The sequence below is a fragment of the Jaculus jaculus genome, chromosome 4 (assembly GCF_020740685.1).
Source record: "Jaculus jaculus isolate mJacJac1 chromosome 4, mJacJac1.mat.Y.cur, whole genome shotgun sequence".
NCBI classification, from domain to species: Eukaryota; Metazoa; Chordata; class Mammalia; order Rodentia; family Dipodidae; genus Jaculus; species Jaculus jaculus.
Window position 1 is genome coordinate 9,359,289 of NC_059105.1, and position 22,979 is coordinate 9,382,267.

At 41.6% G+C, this 22,979-nt stretch overlaps 1 protein-coding gene and 1 non-coding gene across 4 annotated transcripts; one reads left to right on the forward strand and one right to left on the reverse strand.

The window, feature by feature from the left end:
- The first annotated feature begins 11,715 nt into the window (after nt 1–11,715).
- Scg2 (secretogranin II) lies at nt 11,716–17,074 on the forward strand. Of its 3 annotated transcripts, XM_045147673.1 has the most exons (3): nt 11,952–12,084; nt 14,779–15,745; nt 15,866–17,074. In XM_045147673.1, exons 1-3 carry the CDS (start codon nt 12,042–12,044, stop codon nt 16,647–16,649), a joined length of 1,794 nt encoding a protein of 597 aa, XP_045003608.1. In that variant the 5' UTR covers nt 11,952–12,041; the 3' UTR covers nt 16,650–17,074. The 3 variants fall into 3 exon arrangements, with proteins under 3 accessions (XP_045003607.1, XP_045003608.1, XP_045003606.1); XM_045147672.1 differs by lacking the exon at nt 11,952–12,084 and adding an exon at nt 11,716–11,873 and having other exon boundaries at nt 14,779–17,074; XM_045147671.1 differs by having other exon boundaries at nt 14,779–17,074.
- A 4,760-nt stretch (nt 17,075–21,834) lies between these two features.
- On the reverse strand, nt 21,835–21,941 carry LOC123460436. Its single transcript, XR_006636999.1, has one exon. It is a non-coding gene; the product is annotated as a U6 spliceosomal RNA (small nuclear RNA).
- Between the last annotated feature and the right edge of the window lie 1,038 nt (nt 21,942–22,979).

A 22,979-nucleotide genomic window follows, 5' to 3' on the forward strand; every position in this document is an offset into this window, starting at 1 on the left:
AAGACATGGTAATTATAAAGTACATAGTCAAATATTACTAAATATTAGCTGTAATCACAACACACCTTTCACTTTCCTCACGTAAGAATTTCTGAAAAGTTGTTAACTCAGCGCCCTGGCTACTTGGTAAAACTATGGAAGACAGCTCTAAGTCCCAGAGACCAGGATGCCTTGATAGCTGAATAGTCTTGCCTCTAGCAAGAACTCTGTCCTCTGTACTTAAACAGGCCCATTCTTTCCTTAGTTGTCACATTTGGGTCTAGGAGGCACCATTGTCACAGGAACATGCAAAATCTGCCAAGTGAGCACAGGTGCTGGGCGAGGCTCTGCTCTCTGGAGAAGACTTCAGAGCAGCCAGATGTCCCAGGCCTCACATACAGGGACTGGGACAAGCCCCAGACTGGTGGAAAAGTTGAAATGAGCGCGTATATCTATGCTTCTGGCCAGCTTCCGTCCATCTTCCACTCCTCAGTCCAAAGCTTCCCTGCTAACTGAATTCATCTCCTGCTCTCCCAGGAAACACTCCCCACTACTTCTGTTCACACAGTAACGCAGACCATTGCATTGTGATGTGTGTTCTCTTCCCTGCTAGACTCCTCTGTGAGCAGCCTCTGGCCCTCCCCCACTTTGTATCCTTGGTGCCTAATGCAATTCTTGGCACCCAGAGAGTACTCAGTGTGTGCTCGTAATAACTGCGCTGCATTTACTGACGACTGGTTATTCAGGTTGAATTCAGAGAAACCCTGTGAGGTACCTAGCATGCCTGTCTTATAGAAGAGGAAACGGGCCCCAGGAGGATCTGCATAGAGCTCAAAGCTCCTGGCCAGTGAAGAGACAGAGGCATGGTTCAAACCCAGGCGGGCTGGCACCAGGGCTTGCCCACTAATTGCTCCACTCCTTATCCTAGATGGATGGCTCTTGGCTTCTTGCAAAGAAGGAGATTAATGAGGCATAGCTCACAGGGAAGACATTCACCAATGTGGGAGGGAAAACAGGAATTTATCTCTTTGCCTTTTGGTTGTTGTCATGAAAAGACCTGAATCCAGCTTCTGCTGATGGATGCCAGGTAGAAGGACACACAGGTAATTTGGAGACTGCAGAGCTGAGGTCAGGAAATAGACAGCCAAAAGGGACTCCAGAGAGACTCTTCTGTAGCCAGAACTCTGTAATCGGCCGAGAAGCCAAGGCTGGGAGCAAGGGGATGACTCTCGCCCCCAGGAAGACGTGCGAGGTCTCACCCCATACCTCCGCATGGCTGGCGTCATGTCCTCCCAATCCTGTATCTCTCTTGTCAGGAAAAGACACAAAAGCTTCATGACATTTAAGCCTTGCTCTCCACTGTCATTAGGCTAGAGCCAGGGGAGGAATGTAATGAATGGTGATGAATGTGTAATGTGCAGCCCGTCTCCACCATCCCGGCTCTGATGATGCCAGCCTTGGACCCGGCCTGGGGCTGAGCCTCCTGAAGGACGGGTTTGCTTTCATTCATCTCTACTGTGCGTTCTTTGATTCCTGATTCCTCTGAGCTGCAAGGCCCCCGTGGACCATGACTCACATCTCAGTCACTTAAGATCTCCCCTTCTGACGCCAAGCCAGGCTGCAGCCCAGACAGGTTTGTGCCTGGAGCAGTCACCCCAAGACGGCCACGTCCTGGAGCTGGAGGGGGAGCTCGCCCCCAGCAGTCACGGGAGGGACGCTTTCTCTTCTTCCTCTCACTAATTGAGGAGAGCTTGCCAACGACTCACCTAGCAACAGCATCCAGAAATCAATTCGTATCACATAAGTATGAAGGAAATTATTCTTTAGGTTGGTTATGGTTTTAGCATTCCAGTGCTGCGTGCCCTGTTTCAGTGAATTCCCAGGGACTAGGGGGTGAATAATAAGCAGGCAGTGCATCTGAAGAGTGCCTGAAACATTCCAGAATGTTCCCACCATCCTTATCTAATGAAGTTCTCACAGCCACTCTCTGAGGCCCTCAGCCTAGCTAATACTGCTGGCACTTGGCAAATGGAGAAACAGGGGCCCAGGGAGGTTACTAACTAGCCTAAGGCCATGCAGCTAAGTAGGAACTCAGAATTCTACCTTCTGCGATATGTAGCTACTATTCGATTGTTCCCAAGCAAATTTTGCTATTGAATCAAAGCATGTTTAAATTTTTTTTTTTATCATTGCATGTATAGTCACAGGAAGAAGCATGAAGTGAGGACCAGTAGTTTTGAATGGAAGCTAGACAACAGTTCCCAAGGAGCAGACACTTGAAACAGTATTTCAAATCTATACATTCTCTGCACTGTGACTTCCTTAGTATGTCTCTATGTGGAACCACTTGTGAAGCCTAAGTAAGAGAATATTTGTATCCATGCCTCAACTGAGAATTTTATCATTTATACTAGTTTAAATCATAAATGCAATCAAACCTAAAAGTGTTTATAAATTTCTGGTTAGATCCTGCAACTTGCAGAAAGCTCAGAGCCGAAGGCCTAAAAATAGATGTTTTTTAGGGCTGGGGAGATGGCTTAGCAGTTAAGCGCTTGCCTGTGAAGCCTAAGGACTCTGGTTCGAGGCTCAATTCCCCAGGACCCACACTAGCCAGATGCACAAGGGGGCGCATGCATCTGGAGTTAGTTTGCAGTGGCTGGAAGCCCTGGCTTGCCCATTCTCTCTCTCTCTCTCTGCCTCTTTCTCTCTCTCTGTCTGTTGCTCTCCAATAAATAAATAAAATGAACAAAAAAAATTAAAAAAAAGATATGGTTTTTAGAAAGATGTTAAAGATGAACCAGTTTTCAACTGAGTTTCTCTATATAACCAAGTTATATGCAGAGGGAGTAAGTTTCAGGCTGTCTAACTTGATATTACCCAATGCTGTATCTACCTTGCCAAAAAAAAAAAAAAAGTCACTTATGCATGTGATGCCTACCTTCTAGGAATGATAGTCTCTGATTGGCTTTTCTGACTGCAAGAAACTCCAGGGGATAGGCAGGCAAGAGCTTCATGCCAACTGTCCTCACTGCTTCTCTGAGTGAGATTGTCGCTACACAGGTGGCTGGAGTCATGGATGTTACAGTGAGAGAGTGACATTGTTACATCAGTTGAGTTCAGCCTTTGTATCAGTTAGCACATGCTAGGTTGTGGACAGTAACAAACAAAAATCCATTGTTTAAACAACTTTATTTCTTGTTCACTCTTCATAGCCATGAATGATCTGGAGGACTATGGTTCAATGAAAGGGGCCAGGTTGTATGAACAGTCACTATCTCAAACCTTGCCTGTTGCTATGGTGAAGAGAGGTCTCTGCATGTCATTCTACTCTAAACTTATTGGCTGTAACTTGTCAAATAGGACCATTTGATCAGTCCAAGAAGTAAAATTTTGTCAAAGATCCAAAATGAAGGAGAATTAGAAATATTTAGTGGCCAATACCAGGAGCTACAACAGCATCTTAAGGTTATAGATTCACATAGGCCTCTATTTAGAACTCATTAACTGCCTAAAGGGGATGCAATGTGCTATCACATGTACACAAACATTTGCATTCAATGCATTTTATAGGATTGAATCGACTTCAGGTTAAAAATCTGTGCTCTAATAAATGGGGTAAGAATGTGCATGGGGCAGTGACTAATTAAAGAAGATCTCACCAAAGATATTATTACAGTCACGTCACACCACTGGCAGAAAACACCCAACAAAGAGCAGCTTGTGGGAGGAAAGGGTTCATTTTGGCTTATAGACTTGAAGGGAAGCTCCATAACGGGAAAACAATGGCATGATCAGAGGTTGGACATCACCTCTTGGCCAGCATCAGGTGGACAACAGCAGCAGGAGAGTGTGCCAGACACTAATGAGGGGAAGCTGGCTCTAACACCACCCATAAGCCTGCCCCTAGCAATACCCTGCCTCCAAGAGGATTCAATAGCCATATTGCCATCAACTGGGGACCTGGAATTCAGCACACATAAGCCTGTGTGGAACAGCTGAATCAAACCACCACAGATATGAATCAAGAAAAACATTTTTAGTAGATCAAAATGGTGGAGAAGAAGGGGCAGAATAAATTGTGAGCCAGTGATGAAAATGAAAATGGAACTGAGAAGATTAGCATATCTTCTGGTGGAGAGCTCCAGAGAACTGGAAATAAAACTTCTAGGAGCATAGGGCCAGATAGGTATAGGGGAGCATTAAACAGTCAGTGGGAGACCTTAAACTGTGGGAAGTTAATGTAGTAGGTACCATTTAAGTAGGGGGCTATTCACCTTGGAAATTGCTAGAATATAATGATGCATTAAAGGACAGAGTCCCTTTTCTCTTCTTAATAGGCAAGTGGTATAAAATATATGATTAAGTTTTATATCATTAAACATCTCAATCATTCAGTTAATAACATCTGGGTCCTGGTTCATGCTAGAATTAGGAATTATTTCTCTTAAGGAGACAGCATGAAACTTCCTGGAATAAAAGGTATGGAAGGAGGTAAGTGATAGATACTAGAGAGGCTGGGAATGAAAAGGAATGGACAAAGGTGCATCTGGGAAGAATTAGCAGTAGCTGGGTGTGGGGAGAAGAGAGAGAGAGAGAGGGAGCGGCAAAGGAGAAGGCACAGGAATGATAGTGAGATGGGAGATGGTGATTTTATGGTTGGATATGAGGGTCAGCATTTGTTTTGAAAGCATTGAGGAAAAGGTAAGAGCTGTGTGGAAATGCAGTTATTGATATTTATTTGTAGATGTTATTATTTTAAAGCATGGGATTGGATGATGCTTACATATAATGGAAGAGAACTAAAAGAAGGTCCCTGGGCTTATGTCTTAAAGTATGTTCAAGTCAACTGGGAAGATAGTAACTTAATCCCATAAATCAGTATCAGCATGACAACCTCACTAAGTACCCAGGAGAGAGAAATGCTTCCATGAGAGAATATTCTGCCGAAAACTGCCTGAGTCATGAAGTCACAGGGAGCTCCCTTGGGGAAATGAGTTTCCTTTGAAGCAAGCAGCTTAGCAGGAGAAGCAGGCAGAGTGTAGGTGAGGGCCACAGGACTGGGATGAAGGATGCTCACTTGAGGGAGAGTTTATATCTAGTCTTATATTAGATTCAGTCAGAGTGTGCTTTGGGGTTGGGATCCAGAACCATGAGTCATGAAGAAAATTTAATAGAATCATTTCACATAGGAAAAGCAAACAGGCTGGGTGGGGGGGGGGGTTGAGACCGACATCAGAAACAAAAACAAGACTGAATTTTACCTCAATAGCTTTGGAGTTCAGAATGATGATTCGTGGTGAGGAGAAACATGCAAGTCTTAAGAAGAATGTTTTCCAGAGATGGTCCAGGTAGCAAGGAGAGGTAGTGAGTTACTGTCCACTAAGGTACTGTTCGCCTTCTCATCCACGAGCCCCACATTAGTCGATTCAACTGATAGTGGGTTGAAAATATTTGAGAAAATATTTCTGTGCTGAACATGCAATGGGCTTTCTCTCTCTCTCTCTTTTTCTTTTGCCATTTGTCCCTAGGGGATATATGATTGCATCTATATACGAAGCATTTGTGGTATTAGATATTGTCAGCAATCTTGAGAGAATTTAATACATAAGCAGGTGTGCCTTGTGGTTAGCCACAGTGGTTGGGTTTAGGGAGATACTTTGGGTCTAGGAAGATTTCATTTAGCCCTCTACCTCATTTGCTATGTGCAAATGAGCCACTTCTAGAAGTGACATATCTCCCTCACAGGGCGAGCAAACACTGCAATCCCGAAAAGGCTGAGCAAATTGTGAGAAGTCATCTGGAGAGACTGCGGGGACCCGGATGTGAAATGCTGACCTTAACCCTGAAGAGGCTTCACTTCATCCTTGAAGACTCTCACAGGCACCTCAAGACAGGAGAGTGTATGTGGGTGATGCTCAAGCAGAAAATAACCTTATTGAAATATTTGCATGTCGATGCTGAAAATATTGATTCCTAAAACAATTATGCCAGGAGAATCTGAAAGATGGAGACATCCGGTGCCGCTTAAAGCAAAGTAATTAGCTTCTGGTGCACAAACTTCCCTCCCGAAATCCATTGAGGGAGCAGATGCCCAAATATTCATGGTATTAGATTAAGAGAATGGTGCTTATTTTTCCTCCAAGCACCAGATGGTTCCAGACTCCAGAGTCAATGGAGAGGAAAGCCTGAATTCATTTGATTTCCATAGTTCTCATTGAGGGTTGTGAGAAAAATCATATTTTTTATACCTACCAGATAGATGCACATTTAGTTTACAAGAGATTCCATTGCAAAAAGATAAAATGGTTAAGGTGAGAGAAAAATGGTCAAAGCCGGGTGTGGTTCCTTTAATCCCAGCATTCAGGAGGCAGAGGGGGGAGGAGTGTCCCTAGGGACAAATGGCAAAAGAAAAAGAGAGAGAAAGCCCATTGCATGTTCATCACTGTGAGTTCTAGGCCACCCTGCTACTAGAGTGAATTCTAGGTCAGTCTGGGCTAGAGTGAACCCCTACTTCGAAAAACATAAAAAATTGTCAAGTGTTAGAGGGAGACTTAAATGGAATCAAGACTATCTAGAGCCACCAATAAGGGATACCTCGACAAAGCACAGAAATTACAAATAATAAATAAATATTATTTTATTTGTTTATTTGAGAGTGACTGAGAGAGAAAGAGAGAGAGAAAAAGAGATATAGAGTTGTGGGCATGCCAGAGCCACCTGCCACTACAAATGACCTCCAGACACATGTGGACTCTGTGCATTTCATGGGTACTGGGGAATCAAACCCAGGCCATCAGGCTTTGTAAGCAAGAGCCTTAACCATTGAGCTATGGCTCCAGTCCCTCTTTTTAGTTTTCACATTCAATTTGTACATAATGTTTTGTCAAGTAAGGGAAAGATCATAAAACTATATATAGTGAAGGAAAGTTTTTCTTTAAGAAATCTAAATTTAATTTACTAGCATTGCCTGCAGCTCACATGAATAAAGACAGTTAACTTGCATGAGGACACTGAGAAGATTCAAAACCTCCAAGATGGAATGTGTGAAGCTCTGGCAAAAAGAATGAGAAAACTTTACCTCAATCAATTCAGTACACTGTAGTTTTGACCTTTATATCTAAGGTTTGGGACAAACCATGAGGGAACAGTGATAAAAATGGAGATTTGGCCTCCTAAAAATTACTGTGTTTTGTTCCTGACTTTTTCCTTTTTGTCCAAGGTAGGCTCTCACTCTAGCCCAGGCTGACCTGGATTCCTTATGTACTCTCAGGCTGGCCTTGAACTCACAGCAATCCTCCTGCTTCTGCCTCCTGAGTGCTGGGATTAAAGACTTGCACCACCATGCACAGCATATTTCTGATCTTTATGTTGTTTGAATAGCAACTTGGGCCCTGCCTTTGCAAGGAAGATGGAAAAATATTAAATTGTCCTTTTATAGAGAATTTTTTTTATTTTTTTTTTCAAGGTAGGGTCTCACTCTGGTCCAGGTTGACCTGGAATTAACTCTGTAGTCTCAGGGTGGCCTTGAACTCATGGCGATCCTCCTACCTCTGCCTCCTGAGTGCTGGGATTAAAGGCATGCGCCACCACGCCCGGCTTATAGAGAATTTTTAAAAGTCGGTCTTGTGACAAGGACATTTGCTAAAAAGGAAAACATACTCTATACCAGGAAGAAGTTGAGTCAACTTTGAAAGCAATGCATAAGGGAGGTAAAGTGAAGGAAAAGTAAGAAAGAGGAGGGAGGCCCGAGGTGAGGAGTGAGCAGTGACATCAGTGGGGAGTCTGAGGGCCTGGCAGGGGAGATAATGACACTCTTTCTCACAGGTCTTTTCTAGCAATTTCAGGAGGACCTGAGCTCATGGGTACCACAGAAAGAGCTCTTGTTTGAGACTATTGTCTTTCGAGGGGTGGGGAGAAGGCTGAGGATGGCAGTTAGCTTGGGAAAGGAGATGAGAGAAGGAGTAATAAGACACATCGACTTTCTGGATCTTAATTGCTTTCATATAAATTGAAACAAAATGAGATGTGTAATGGAGTGGAAGAGAAATAGGCTTCAAATTAAAGGATCACTAAGGTAGAAGATTGCCAGTAAAATAATAGACAAAAAATCAAAACCTGGGTCTAGATGAAATATGAAATTCAATAAAAAAGAACAAAGTGACCAAGATTTAAGAAAATCCGATCACAAAAACAAATTAGCCCATTGTAATGACTTAAATTGTGAATGATTGGTTTGAACTTAACAGCACCATAGTGAAAACGCAAGCTCGTTTAGTAAAGCCATTATCATACATAGTGCATAATTATGCTGAAAATGCTCATGAATCAGAGATTTGTTTCTTGGAGGCAATGATAGTCACAAACCTAGACCCAACAGAAAATTAAGTTTTCATAAGGAATGTTAAAAATAATCTTAGGCCGAATGATAAATAAAAAACACATCTGGGTTATTTTGGCCATTTTACACATACTCTAAACTACTTCTTGTCAATAGAAAAAAATTGACTTCTATATCTGTATTACATTTTAACTCCTCAAAATGCATTCTTTTAAGGAATAGTTCCTTTCATAACCAATAAGTACTGGAAAAGGTTAAATACAGCACACTGAAAAAAATCTACTAAAAAACTCGCTGATGAATAACATTTTCTAAATTTAGCAACTACTCTCTTGTTTGTAAGAGAGTATACCATACCTACTGGCTCCAAAGACATAATCTACTGTGAGTTCATTTTTGCATGTGTTCACATATGTAAGTACAGTTATGTACATGCCCCATGTGTGGGGATCAGAGGACAACCTTGGGTGTTGGTAGTTGCCTCCTACCTTGTTTGAGACAGGATCTACTAGCCAGACTAGCTGACCATAAATTTAATTCTTATTTTCCACTCATGCTGCCACGTAGAGTAGCCCACACCATGACATTTGAGGTATAACCAGATAATCCTTGGGACTTTTTGTTAAAATGACTACATTTTACACTTGGTTCTCTGATGGTTGGTTCTGTGCCATATTTATTTCCATATAGGCAACCCCTAGCAGAGTGCTTGAATCATAATCTTCATTATGGAAATACTGATAGAAGCATCTAGATTCAAATCTCATTTCTGCATGAGCCATTAAAATAGTAGCCAGTTTTCTTATTTCTGAATACTTGTTTCTTCATTCATAAAATGATGATAGAAATGCCTATCAAATTATAATCATTAGGTAGAAACATTAAACTAGGAACCAGTTACAATGCTTGAGACACACTGTAACTCAGTAGAAGACAGGTATTTATTGTAGATCATAAGATATGCAGGAACTCAGCTGCCCATACATGGCTCATTGATCTACCCATACCTTGGTCCTGATATAGCCCATCCTAGGCCATTCTATTAGCTATCTTCTGACACCTCACTTTGCAAACACTCACACAAGGTTCTGCTTATCTTGTATATTATTAAAAGCATTTGTAGACAAGAAGTTGACTATGGGATCTTAGCAATGTTATAAGTTTTGGTCCTTGTCAAGAGTTCAGTACTATATGATTAGATTGGTAGGGACAACAGTGATTTCCTTGCTCATTTTTTTAAACTCTGTGTTGAACCAAGTCAATCCTTTAACAGAACCATGCAGAATCCTGGAGTGTGTTGATACTGGATAGCTCAAGCAATCAAACAAAACTGCTGGATAGAAAATTAGGTGAAATTCAGAGCAACAAGTCGGGCCTTTGTTAAGAGTTAAAAACATCCCCTGTGAAGGGAGCCAAGATGCCAGTGAAGAAGCTGGGGTCATTGAGACTGTGCTTTGATAAGTCAGCCATGTTTACTTGAGTGTGCTCTGAAAACCCACTGCCAGTCACAAGTACACTGGATGAGCTGGCATGTAGTTTCAGCCTGCATCTTTGAGTTCTATGCCAATGCACAGGTGATGGTCTCTTACCAGTTAGGAAGATCAGTACCTTCACCAGGAGAGAAAGTGGGGGAGATATGATGATTTTTCTCTGACATTTTTAATTTCATAAGAGTTTAAACAATTATCTGTTTCTTTAAGAAATTCAAGTGACCTCCTGGTGCAATGGCAGAGCATCTGATTCCAGACCAAAAGGTTGGGTGTTCAAGTCATGTTGTGGTCAGGGTTAGTTTTGGGCCAGAGAGATCAGAGAGATGGCTTAGCATTTAAGACACTTGTCTGTGAAGCCAAAGGACCCAGGTTTGATTCCCCAGTTTCTATGTAAGCCAGATGCATAAGGTGGCACATGCATCTGGAATCCTTTGCAGTGGCTAGAGGCCCTGTCATGCCCATTCTTTCTTTCTACATATATCTGCCTCTTCCTCTCTCAAATAAATAAATAAAATATTAAGAAGAAGAAATTCAAGAGTGCTGTGATTTATTCATTTTAGAAGTTATTTTTAAAAACCTGATAATAAGAAATCTTAGCTTAAGCCCCCCCACTCCTGCTAATTGGAGACACCTCCTCCCCACTGCTAGTTACTAGATAGAACCAACTTGTGATTTACAATGTTCCCATACTTGTGGCTAACCTTTTCTTCAATGCTTTCCAACACACATTAAAATAATCTATTCTTTATTCCCAGTAAAGCATTCCTAAAGGCAAAAATATAGTTATGCATTTTTCTATCACCAGCAGTTAGTAATGTATCTGGCTCCCAGTAGGCCCTAGAACTTACTGGGTGGATCAAATCAGTAAGTGATAATTCATTCAGCCAAGACTTAAAGATTATCATATACAGCAAGATTCTTTTGTATTCTAAAGGTATTTTTCAACACATATAGGTTTTTGGAGGACACATACCTATATTAAAATAAAGTTGAAAATTTAGACCTGTATTAATTATTAAAAATATAATCAGGTTTTGTAAGAGAGCACAGCAATGGTTATGAATTATAAATATAAGAGGTTGTGGATTAACTACTGTTATTCCTTGGGTTGGTCATTGAAGGCATTTAACTCAACTGATTTAACCAAAGAAAGAGAAAATTTAGGTATTCTTTCCTCTTGATAGCAAGCAAATTCCAATTACTTATATGTCACATTATTTTCTCAAAAAAATGAAAAAAAAACTTTTTCCCATTAGTAGCGGTATTTTCACCAGTATTGTTTCTTAGCTTTTCTTTTTGACATTAGTTATTATAAAAGATACCAATGGATTAATATAGAATTATCAATTACTAAAGATGAACTTTTATGAAAACTCATTTCAAAATCTATGCTGCTAAAGATATTGGAGTTGATTCTCATACTGAAACAATAACTAGATCCCCCTTTTAGTTAAGCATACATGATTTCAAGTTGAAGAATGCTACCTATAGTTACGACATGAAATATCGTCTTTCATGAAAATTCATATATCGTAGGTACACCAGGAAATGATTCTGCAATTTCTTTGTGAATGAAAAGGTAACCTTTATTTGTAAATCTTTCTTATAATGATGATCACGAAAACAAGAACCGCAGCGGCTAACAACCTCCTTATAGCACAGTGATGAAATTATCTTGCAATTAGTCATGTCTATTTGACGGATTTCTTTATCCCCCCCCCCCCCCGCCGCCCCCGCAATGGAATTTGTGCACAGCGTTTTATAATCAAGCCTCACAGATTTTGAATGATGAAAAGAAAAGGAAACTGCAGTTTTTGTTTCAAAAAGACAGGTGGCGTAAGCATGCAACGCTTTAAAAAAATAAAGAAAGTGATTATTTTCTGTCGGATTCTTTGAAAAAGCTCGCTGGCTGGGGCTTGAGGCTGGGCGGTGACGTCAGCGGGGCAGTGCGGAGCCGGCGCGGCTCGCTATAAGCCGGGGAGCTGTCCGGTGCTGAAGCGGCCGAGCCCTCTCCCAGGCGGCGGGCGGAGCATCCCAGCGTGCCTTCTCCACGCTAGGAGAAACAGGTAAGGCCGATTTCTCTTCCATTTCCTGCAAAGTTCTCAATTGCGTCTTCTGCTCTCATTTTTTTTTTCCCCCTAGCCGAGAAGGAAAAAGACAGTTTGGCAGGCGTATGTAGACAGAATAACTGTGGGGCAACCTGCTGCTCTCCAGCCAATGTAAAGACGCTCTAGATGTGCGCCAACGAGCCGGCCTGTGATTTCAGCTCACTTGCAGGTGGATATTTACTAACTGGAACGTTATTTAATAAACTGTATGTAAGGAGGGTGAAAAAGTTAAGGATTCTGGTGTCAATACACAGATTTATGTAAAGTTAACCAAGACTGATATTTAGGTTATTTTCCTAAGTGTATTTTACCCACCCCCACACAAAACCAGGGATATAAATTATGGACTCAACATTCTTTGCAGGATGCTCCAATGCTACAGAGGACATTTACCATGTTACGCACAGAGGCAATTTGGAATTCGTATTTGTTATTTGATATTTACTCTATAGGAGATCTGGATTAACTCTTAAATTCTTTTTGGAACTGGTATACTGTGAAAGGGTTTTGCTTCTATCCTAATTTCAGTCCTGGTAAACTAGCTTCAGATGGTCCCAAGCACTTACTTCTTCCTTTTCCTAAGGTGAAAGCTTGCCTTGGAATCCAGGTTGGATGTGGCTGTGAATCACAGATGAATTTATAGGATGAAAAAGCATTTGTAGCTGTATAAATGATTATTGTCATCAGCATGCTTTGATTGGAAGAGATACAATACTTTGTTGAAGGTTTTGATTGGAACAAGTTTTTTTTTTCTGGATCCCAATTCTTTGGGTTGTTCATATTACATATGTCCACATGTGTCAGTGCATCAGAGTCATGCTCATGCCTAATTTCAGCAGAAAATGCATTTTAACATGAGAGGTTTTATCAAGAGCTTCCCAGGGAGAAACTATGGCCCTATCAGTTGTATTTCAGAAAATTAAATTTGAAATCAAACAGTGTAAGATATTAGAGCTACCTTTATTACTTACCAGAGAGACTGCTAAGGAAATTAGTCCTTTGAGTTTTAGAGGCAGTAATTATGTCATCCAAACTGAACCTGAAGAAATGACTGGAGAGGAGCACTGGGCAGTCTGTGTTTAAAAAACTGTGGTAAGTGTTCTGCCTAAATTCTGTCTACCTTCAAGGCAACAGCTTTACAGACAGGCAAATGACCTATGTATTTAGATTATGTTAAGATCATGGTTTCAAGGAAAACAAGTTCAATAAAGTTTTCAAGATTGCTATTTCAAATGGAAATGCTGAAAGTTGATTACCAAAGCTAAATTAATTCTGCAATAATATACATAAGAACATACAGTCTTCTTTCATCTGAATATAAGAATTTGTAAATTAAAGTACTTATAGTGAATATTTATATTAAACATCTTGAAAATATTCTCTCAAATGCCCAAGTAATCTCATAATGGTAATTGCTTTCCTAAGCATAGCATCTATGCTATAGCACTTTCTGTAACCACAACCATCTGTAAGCTCTCAGAGCTGAAATATAATCACCAGTAAGATCTAGTGAACAGTGTTATACAATTGATATCTAACTTAGTCTGACTGGAAATTGTAACTCATATAGCTTACCTATCACAAAACCAGGATGCAAATGTACAGATATGAACAAGCAGATATAAAGATGTGAACAAGTTTATGAACTTATTTCACATACACCTATTTATAACAAAATTTTCAAGTATTAAAACAGCTTCTTTAGTATTGGCAATGCCAAATGTAAATCATGTAAAGATGACTGCTCTTGCTAATTCATATGTGATATTTTTAAAAGCACTGGAGAAAATAAATGAATGAAGATTTTAAGTAGAAAGAATGTAACACATGATCTATGTTTATTTAAATTGGGAGTCAATAGTGGTTATTTTAAGTTTTTCTTAACAGTATGAGTCATTTAAGACTTCAACAGTCCCTATAAAAAATAGATACAGACATAAAACAAACTGAATTTGAGCAGTCACAAGCTTAGAAATAGACCAGTTAAGTAAACTTCTGTTCTCTTTGTAGCATCTGTTTATTTACTATACACTAGAGGGAGGATGAAAAATATAACCATAATTTCATCTTACAAGACAGCTAGAATAAATTTATTAGAAAAATGTGGTGAATAGACATTTTAAAACAGCTTAATATATTATTTTAGAATACCTTCGTAGACAGAAAGTTCACTAGCTTAGCTGAGACCTGGGAAGACTCATGTTCCAGAGGTTATTAATTGATGGTTGGATTTATGATTGGGGTGAGACCAAGTCACTATGGAAACCTTTGTAAGTAGGACTTAGCCACAAGGTGTCCAGGGTAGTTGGCATGAAAGTGCAGTATTACATCATCACATATATCGAGTCACTGCTGCTATATGCTAAGGCAAAGCTGATGGACAATTCAGAAAATAATCTAAGTGGTGTTTTTTTGACACAAAATTAAGGACATAATTGTGGATATATGTGCATATTTTAGAATTATTTTGTGAATGATTTCAATAGGATGCTGCAAGAGATAACTAGAGCATCTTAGAAAGGTTCTATTTAAAAAGAAACAATGTAATAAAAAAAATCAAACTATAAGTTTCACAAATGAAAAATAAAAAGTCAGAGGAGTCTCCTGTCAGTGTTTATTGTTTTAATAAAAAAGGTTATGCAAGTTTGATGCAAATGAATAATATAGTTTTATTAAGGATTCCTTTGATTAGCTCATGAAGATTGTGTAGAAAATACAATTGATTTTACATGTTGTTTCTCAAAGTGCAATGTGAAATTATTTCTACTTCTTTCCTTCCCCTCAGTGTCTTTATTGTTATTATTGGTATTGTGCTTTTCCATTTGGATTTATTTGTGCTAACTGATGTTTTCTATGCTTTAAGGAAACCTCTCAAATATGGCAAAAGCTAAGACCCACCACCTTGGAGCAGCTCTGTCTCTTATCCATCTAATTATGCTCATCTCTGGAACCCAGGCAGCTTCCTTTCAGCGAAACCAGCTGCTACAGAAAGAACCAGACCTCAGATTGGAAAATGTCCAACGGTTTCCCAGCCCCGAAATGATCAGGGCATTGGAGTACATCGAAAAGCTCCGACAACAAGCTCACAGAGAAGAAACCAGCCCAGACTATAATCCCTACCAAGGTGTCTCTGTCCCCTTGCAGCAAAAAGAAAATGGTGAAGTAAGTCACTTGGCAGAGAGTTCAAGGGATTCCCTGAGTGAAGACGAGTGGATGAGGATCATACTTGAAGCTTTGAGACAGGCTGAAAATGAGCCCCAGTCTCTCTCAAAAGGAAACAAGCCGTATGCCTTCAGCTTGGAGAAGAACTTCCCGGTGGACCTCACTGATGACTATGACACCCAGCAGTGGCCGGAAAGGAAACTCAAGCACATGCGCTTCCCGCTGATGTATGAAGACAGCTCCAGGGACAACCCCTTCAAACGCACAAACGAAATCGTAGAGGAACAGTATACGCCCCAAAGTTTGGCTACCCTGGAGTCTGTCTTCCAAGAGCTTGGGAAACTGACAGCGCCGAGCAACCAGAAACGGGAGAGGGTTGATGAGGACCAGAAACTCTACGCGGACGATGAAGACGACATCTACAAGACCAACAACATTGCCTACGAAGATGTGGTCGGGGGAGAGGACTGGAGCCCCATCGAGGAGAAAATAGAGAGCCAAACCCACGAAGAGGTGAGAGACAGCAAAGAGAATACGGAAAAAAATGAGGAAATCACTGAAGAGGTGAAGCGCTCAGGGCAGTTGGGGCTACAGGATGAAGATGCTCAGAACGAGAGTAAAGACCAACTTTCAGAGGATGTCGCCAAAGCCATCGCCTATCTGAGAAGGTTAGTGAATGCTGCGGGCAGTGGGAGGTCACTTAATGGGCAGGATGGGGAAAGGGCCAGCAGGCTTCTTGAGAAACCACTTGATTCTCAGTCTATTTATCAGCTGATTGAACTCTCCAGGAACTTACAGATACCCCCTGAAGACTTAATCGAGATGCTCAAGACCGGTGAGAAGCCCAGTGGACTGGTGGAGCCAGAACCGGAGCTCGACCTTCCTGTCGACCTAGATGACATCTCTGAGGCCGGCATAGACCGTCCATTCCCAAACAAGATGCTCTCCAAGGGTGGGTACACCAAGACCCTCGGTCATGCTGAGACAGATACCCTGCCTGATGGGCTCACGATGGAGGACGTTTTAAGTCTTCTAGGGATGGAGAATGCAGAAAGTCAGAAGCCCCCATATTTCCCCACTCAGTATAACCGAGACAAGATTGCAATGAGGCTCCCCTATGGTCCTGGGAAATCTAGAGCAAGCCAATTCCCCAATGCTGCTTGGATGCCAGAGGTTGAAAACAAAGAGGCACCTGCGTATGAAAGCCAGAATGACAAGGATAAGGAATTAGGAGAGTACTTAGCCAGAATGCTAGTAAAGTACCCTGAGCTCTTGAATTCAAACCAGCTCAAGCGTGCGCCCAGCCCAGGCTCCTCGGAAGGTGACCTACAGGAAGAGGACCAATTCGAGCAGGCCTTCAAAGATCACGGGAGTCAAGGAGGCTCTCCGGACACTGACAGACTGACTCCTATGAGCAAAAGGTTCCCAGTGGGGGCCCTGAAGAATGATGGCTTCCCGAGCAGACAGTACGTGGATGAAGACCTGCTCATGAAAATGCTGGAGTACCTCAACCAAGAAAAGGCAGAGAAGGGGAAGGAGCATATTGCAAAAAGGGCCATGGAAAACATGTAAGCGGCTCTGATGATTGCCCTGTTTGCCGCCCCCACCCCCACCAAGTGAAGCCCCTACATTTCTCTTTAGTGTTTGACTTCTATCCTGTTAACACTGTAATATCTTTAAATGATGTACAGGCAGATTATCCCAGGTCCTTGGGGAGTCTGCTCCCACTTGCTCTGAGCTGTTCTCTTGTGTATGAATATATGTGTAAATGTTATGATTCCTGGATTTAACAATTACATCCTTTACTCAAGAAAGGTATCGATGATTGTGTTCAGTAGTGTCTCTCCTGGTTATTTATGGCATTGCTGATGCTCACCTATGATGAAGAGTGTCTCATAATTCTCTTGAAAGTTTTTAATATTTCTTGAATTATTTTGTTACTGTCTGTAGTGTTTTGTGGAGTACTGGAGCAAATACAATAAAGCATTATGAATATATAGTTTTACTTATAAGGCCTTTTCTATTGTGTGTTTTATTGTTGATTAATAAATGTTATTTCTGGATGCCTTTGGACTCTTCATTCTGGAAAACCCAGAGACAATGGTGATGGAGCAAGCAGTATGGAGCCCAAAGAGAAAATCGTTCCTCTCCATAGGCGATCCAGGTGAGAAGTGATGATAATTATGTGCTCATGCTTCGTGTCTGTGGAATCTGTTAGCCTATCTCACAGCCCACTGTGTATCCTCCCCATGTTTTTACTCACATAGATGATTTGTGGAATAAGCATTCTGGTGTAATAGTTATGCCTTTATGCTCATTTATATAAAGAAAAGATATTAAGTCTCATACCCACAGATAACATTAAAACAAGAGGGGGCGGGAGGGACAGAAGGAGGGACAAAGAGAGGGGAGAAGGAAAGAAGCAAGAAGAAAATCTAGTTTCTGGGTGTGTGAAAATCAGAAACGACTACATACTAGGAAGCTACCTGCTTGTTCCCAGGTTCCCTTGGTCCCCAAAAGACAGTTCTTCCAAAGGACCCTGAGCTGACTGTTAGGTAAGTAAATCAGCACAGGAACAGTGAGAACAAACCTCATGCCCTCCATCCTGTCCTGGCAATAACCATCTCCAGTGTGCAGTGCTGGTCAGTGAGCTAACACATGAGTGAGGGACCATCACCACCACCATGACCACCACCACCACCATCACTACCACTGTCACCACCAACATCACCACCATCACCACCGCCACCACTGTCACTACCACCATAACCACCACCACCACCATCACCACCAACACCACCACCATCACCACCACCACCATCACCACCACCATCACCACCACCATCACCACCATCACCACCACCACCATCACCACCACCATCACCACCATCACCACCATCACCACCACCATCACCACCACCATCACCACCACCACCATCACCACCACCACCACCACCACCATCACCACCATCACCACCACCATCACCACCACCACCATCACCACCACCACCATCACCACCACTATCACCACCACCAACATCATCATCACCACCACCATCATGACTACTATCACCATCACCACCAACACTACCACCATCACCAGCACCACCCACCATCATCATCACCAATACCACCAGCAGTGAGAGAATAGAAACAACAAAATAAAAATGGTTGTACACAAGGGATAAATCCTAGTCATATGTCAAGTGTGTATGGTGTGCTAGGCACTATCTTAAACACTTTTACATGCTTTCCCTCACTCAGTCCACCTCAGATCACTGCTAGAGATCTGCTTTTGGTGCCCCACCTGACATCTGGGAAAACAGATCTCAGAGAAATTCAGTACCATTCCCAGCACTTTGACTTGGCTAAATCTGCATTCTTAGCCACTTCATTACACTACCTGTCTGAATGTGTCCTTTCAGCTGAAGGACAGCACACCGAAAGTGGTATGGTGACAGGCTCATGAAATTTCAACAGGGATTACTTTTAAAGGAGGGGACATGTATGTGTCTGCTCATGTGTATGTATGCATGCAATGCGTGCGTGCGTGTGTGTGTGTGTGTGTGTGTGTGTCTCCCAGAGGACCCCTGAGCTATCAAAAGGTATTGGAAGGGTCTAGATGCCGTGAAGAAAACACTGAATATAAGCTTTCCTTTACTCCCATGCTCTTTTATATAACCTCATGAAATATGCAGATGGAAGAAGCTTAAGAGATATTACACCGAGTTTCCAACATGTGATCTTTATTCTCAAATATTTTCAAGATAAGGGGTGCCCACATCACAAGGCCAGGGTTACAAATGGTGGGGTGGGATTTGAACACATAGCTAATCATATAACCTTCTATGTGGGGCTGATGCTTTGTCCTGTATGGGGTCAGATACAAGGGGACAGCCAGAGACAAGTCAGAGCTCCTTCAAGTGTAAGGTATAGGGTGCTTATGCTGCTTAGGGCCTATAGAACATATCCATATGCATGCATAGCAGATGTCCACAGACACTTTCCACCATGGTACATTCTCCTTAGCTTTATGTATCATGCAGCAAGTAGCTCCTTGGATCCAGAGTTAATGTCATGGTTATTGTTATGCAAGTTCGGAGTAGAATTAAGAACTTTGTACCTGTTACTCCATCCAACATAGTCTTGCCTTAACAGTAATGTCTACCTGTTCTTCTGAGAGACTAGGGAATGAGAGCAAGCTAACAGACAGACATAGCCCATGAGGCTCCAGGTTGGATTTGTACATAGGTGGGCTGTAAATGCTGACTTTTTTGTTTTGCTGTATAATGTTGTATTTTTCTTAAAACCTTAGTTAGGCTTGAAGTTCTCTAAATCTCTAATGCAGATATTTCCAGCATTAGTACTATCAGTTGTGGAGTTGTTTTTTTGTTTTTTTTTACTTATTTGAGAGAGAGAGAGAGAGAGCGGGAGAGAGACAGAGTGAGGAGAAGGAGAGAAAGAGAATGGGTGCACCACTGCAAACAAACTCCAGATGTATGTGCATATGGCTTATGTGGATTCTGGGGAGTTGAACCTGGGTCCTTAGGCTTTGCAGCCAAGTGCCTTAACTGCTAAGCCATCTTTCCAGACCAGGAGATATATATATATATATATTTTAATTTTCTTCATCTGATTCTCCTGAGACATCACTCAGCAAACATCATTGCATTTTTATCGAATATACATATACCTGGCTATCTACTCATCAGACTTTATTTCAGGTTCAGTTTGTCATAAGTACTTATATATGTTATAAGTTCCTACATGGTAGGAAGGAGTAGAAACATGATCAGAGGAATGCATTGAAAGTGACAGGAAATATTGTTGGAAGCAAGAGGACAAGCATTGGAGACAGATAAACTCAATGTTAAAGTACAATGTTCATTCATAGTATCGCTGGTGCACCCCTTCTCTCTCTCTCTCATGCAGGCTTTCCTTGCAAATAAATAAAAAATAATAAAATAGAGCATATTATAAAAATAGTGACATGTTTGGAATTAGTGTTTTGATGGGTTGGAGTCGTGAACAAGATAAAGTTCAAGAGTTAGACAAATGAGGAATCAATAAGGTATGGAGGACATTTGAACTAATAATTTTCATAGATATTGAAATCAAAGTGTTTGGACAGCAGCAATACTGTAAACTGTGACAGTGACGTCATCTGGGAACCAAGTGCTCAAACGCACGAGCCAATTGGTGATATTTCACACTCTAGTCATAACACCATAACATCAAAAATAATTTTATTGTATCACAGAACGAAAGGACTGAGATAAAATAATATTCCTTTTTTGTTGTTTAGGGTATTACTCTAGTCTAGGCTGTCCTGGAATTCACTATGTAGTTTCAGGGTGGCCTCGAACTCACATTGATACTCCTCCCTCTGCCTCCAAGTGCTGTGATTAAAATTGTGCACCACCCCTCTTGGCTAAGAATAATATTCTTTTTTTAATTTAAAAAAATTTTTGTTATTATTATTTATTTGAAAGTGACGGACAGAGAGAGAGAAAGAGGCAGATAGAGAGAGAGAATGGGTGCACCAAGGCCTCTGGCCACTGCAAACGAACTCCAGACGCATGCGCCCCCCTGTGCATTTGTCTAACGTGGGTCCTGGAGAATCAAGCCTCAAAACAGGGTCCTTAGGCTTCACAGGCAACAGCTCTCAAGAGCTCCAAGTTTGTGAAAACTAGGTACAGCTATGTTTTCAATATAACTTTATGAAAAGAGCCATTGCCATCATTAGATAGTCCTCTATGATGCAATAACTTTTTAGTATAACGAAATCATAGTTATCTTTGGTAGTATTTTTATCCACATAGGTAAAAATGATAGTTACTTTTACCCATGTGAAGTTATTGTCATCATAATGCTATAGAGATTAGTCACACGTCGGCATGAGCTATAGCTGACGGCCTGAGTCATAACCACAGAGAGTGCTACTTACTCTTGTAGTTGCTATTTCTGACAGTTAGAAGGTTAGGGTGCCCTTTGTGCTTTGATTATGGAACTAGTAACAGGGGACATAAGTCAGGGACTGAGAATCTAGGGAGGTTTCCAGTGGCTTATGCCTTTTTTTTTTTTTTTAAAGAGTAATTTATTATGCTGTTTATTGTGAAGTAAAAACATCTCTCCAGGGTTGGAGAGATGGCTTAGCGGTTGAGCGCTTGCCTGTGAAGCCTAAGGACTCCGGTTCGAGGTTCGGTTCCCCAGGTCCCACGTTAGCCAGATGCACAAGGGGGCGCATGCGTCTGGAGTTCGTTTGCAGAGGCTGGAAGCCCTGGCGCGCCCATTGTCTCTCTCTCTTCCTCTATCTGTCTTTCTCTCTGTGTCTGTCGCTCTCAAATAAATAAATAAAAAATTACAAAAAAAAAAAACCAAAACAAACAAACAACACCTTTCCAGCAGGTCACATGGAGACTTGATACACAAGTTCAACATCTCTAGTGTGTCTCCTAGAAACCATTTCACCCGGGGCTGTTCTGCTGCTAGCCTCTTGTCTCTCTCTTCAGCAATGGTAAGACAGATGCCTTTTCCCTGGGAAGAGAAATCCATGCTTTGTTGCCTTTGCCAATACCAAAGATGTGGGAAAGCTGGGTAGCAAGGCTGTTGCCGTGGGCATCTTTGACATGAACACACAGAAAGAGCCAGGACGTCTTTCTCGGTTGGTGATCATACCTATTGTCCCCAAGCATCACCCCCAGTCACCGTACACCGGGCACCGTGTCAAGTTTGATGAAGTCGGATATCTTGCCAAGAAAACATGAAACGCTTCACAAACTTGGGGGTCATTCTTGATGAGGGGCCATGCTATTCTTCTCTGTCTCATTCCAAGTTTAGTGTATGTGCTGCTGAAGCGAGCACAGTTTATGGCTTTGATCTGGAATAGAATCAACAATTTGTCTCTAAGTATTCAGGCAGCATTTTTACCTTCCAAATGGCCCATTGTAGCAACTCCTGGCAACTGTGTATCCAGAAGAGCAATGTTACATAGGCAATTATAGGTAATGTCCACGAGCCTGTGGCCTGTCTGCCTCTACTTCTAGGATTCTTTCACAGTAAAAGGTATTGCTGGTAACATTAGGTTTGTTGGTAGATTCTCTCCTTTTGTTCTAGATGCCCTCTCATTAGGGCCTTATCACTGCAGTGAACTGTAGATGTCACAGAGGAGCCACGGGTGGAGGATTAGGATTAGTGAGGTGCAGGCGATGGCCTCTGATGAGGTGGAATGTTGTAGTAGTGTTGACATGGATACTTCTGTGGCTCCAGCACTCGGCTGTATCTTGATAAAGTTCTTTCCTCAGTCTGTGTTCTCTTCCTTCCTTTTTCAACTGATAATACTTCAGTTGTCTTACAAGGTTTGACACACATGCTCGCCCCACCTCTAGTTAAGGAGGCTTGTGCTATTACTTTTACTCAGCTCTCACCATGGTCACGCCTTACCTTTATTATCTCTCTTGGTGTGGTCATAGCTGCGGCTAGCCATGTTGAAGTGTCTGTCTTCTGTATTAAGTCATGAGCTCTCTGACACTGAGCACTAAATCCCTTCCAATAAGGGTCCACCATTATGCTTGCCTCATGTGAGGTGTTGAATAAACAGGCAGGTGTTAGTAGACAGCACTTCCTCTTTGCCATTTCATGCTTTACAGAGTCTGCGCATGTTTCTTCCATTACCTCGGCTCAGTTTATGAAGGAGGCCCACTAAGACCACACAGCTTTCTAAGGGCTTCTTGACCATAGTATTTTCAGAACACTAGAAGTATCAAGAAAGAATCATGTCTTAAAGGGTATCTAATTCAATATTTGGCTTTATTTGAGTTTGACCTCTTCCCTAGATTCCCAAGCTGGTATACCATTTTGACTTTTTAACTACTTCTAAGCCAGAGATCTTGACACACCTAA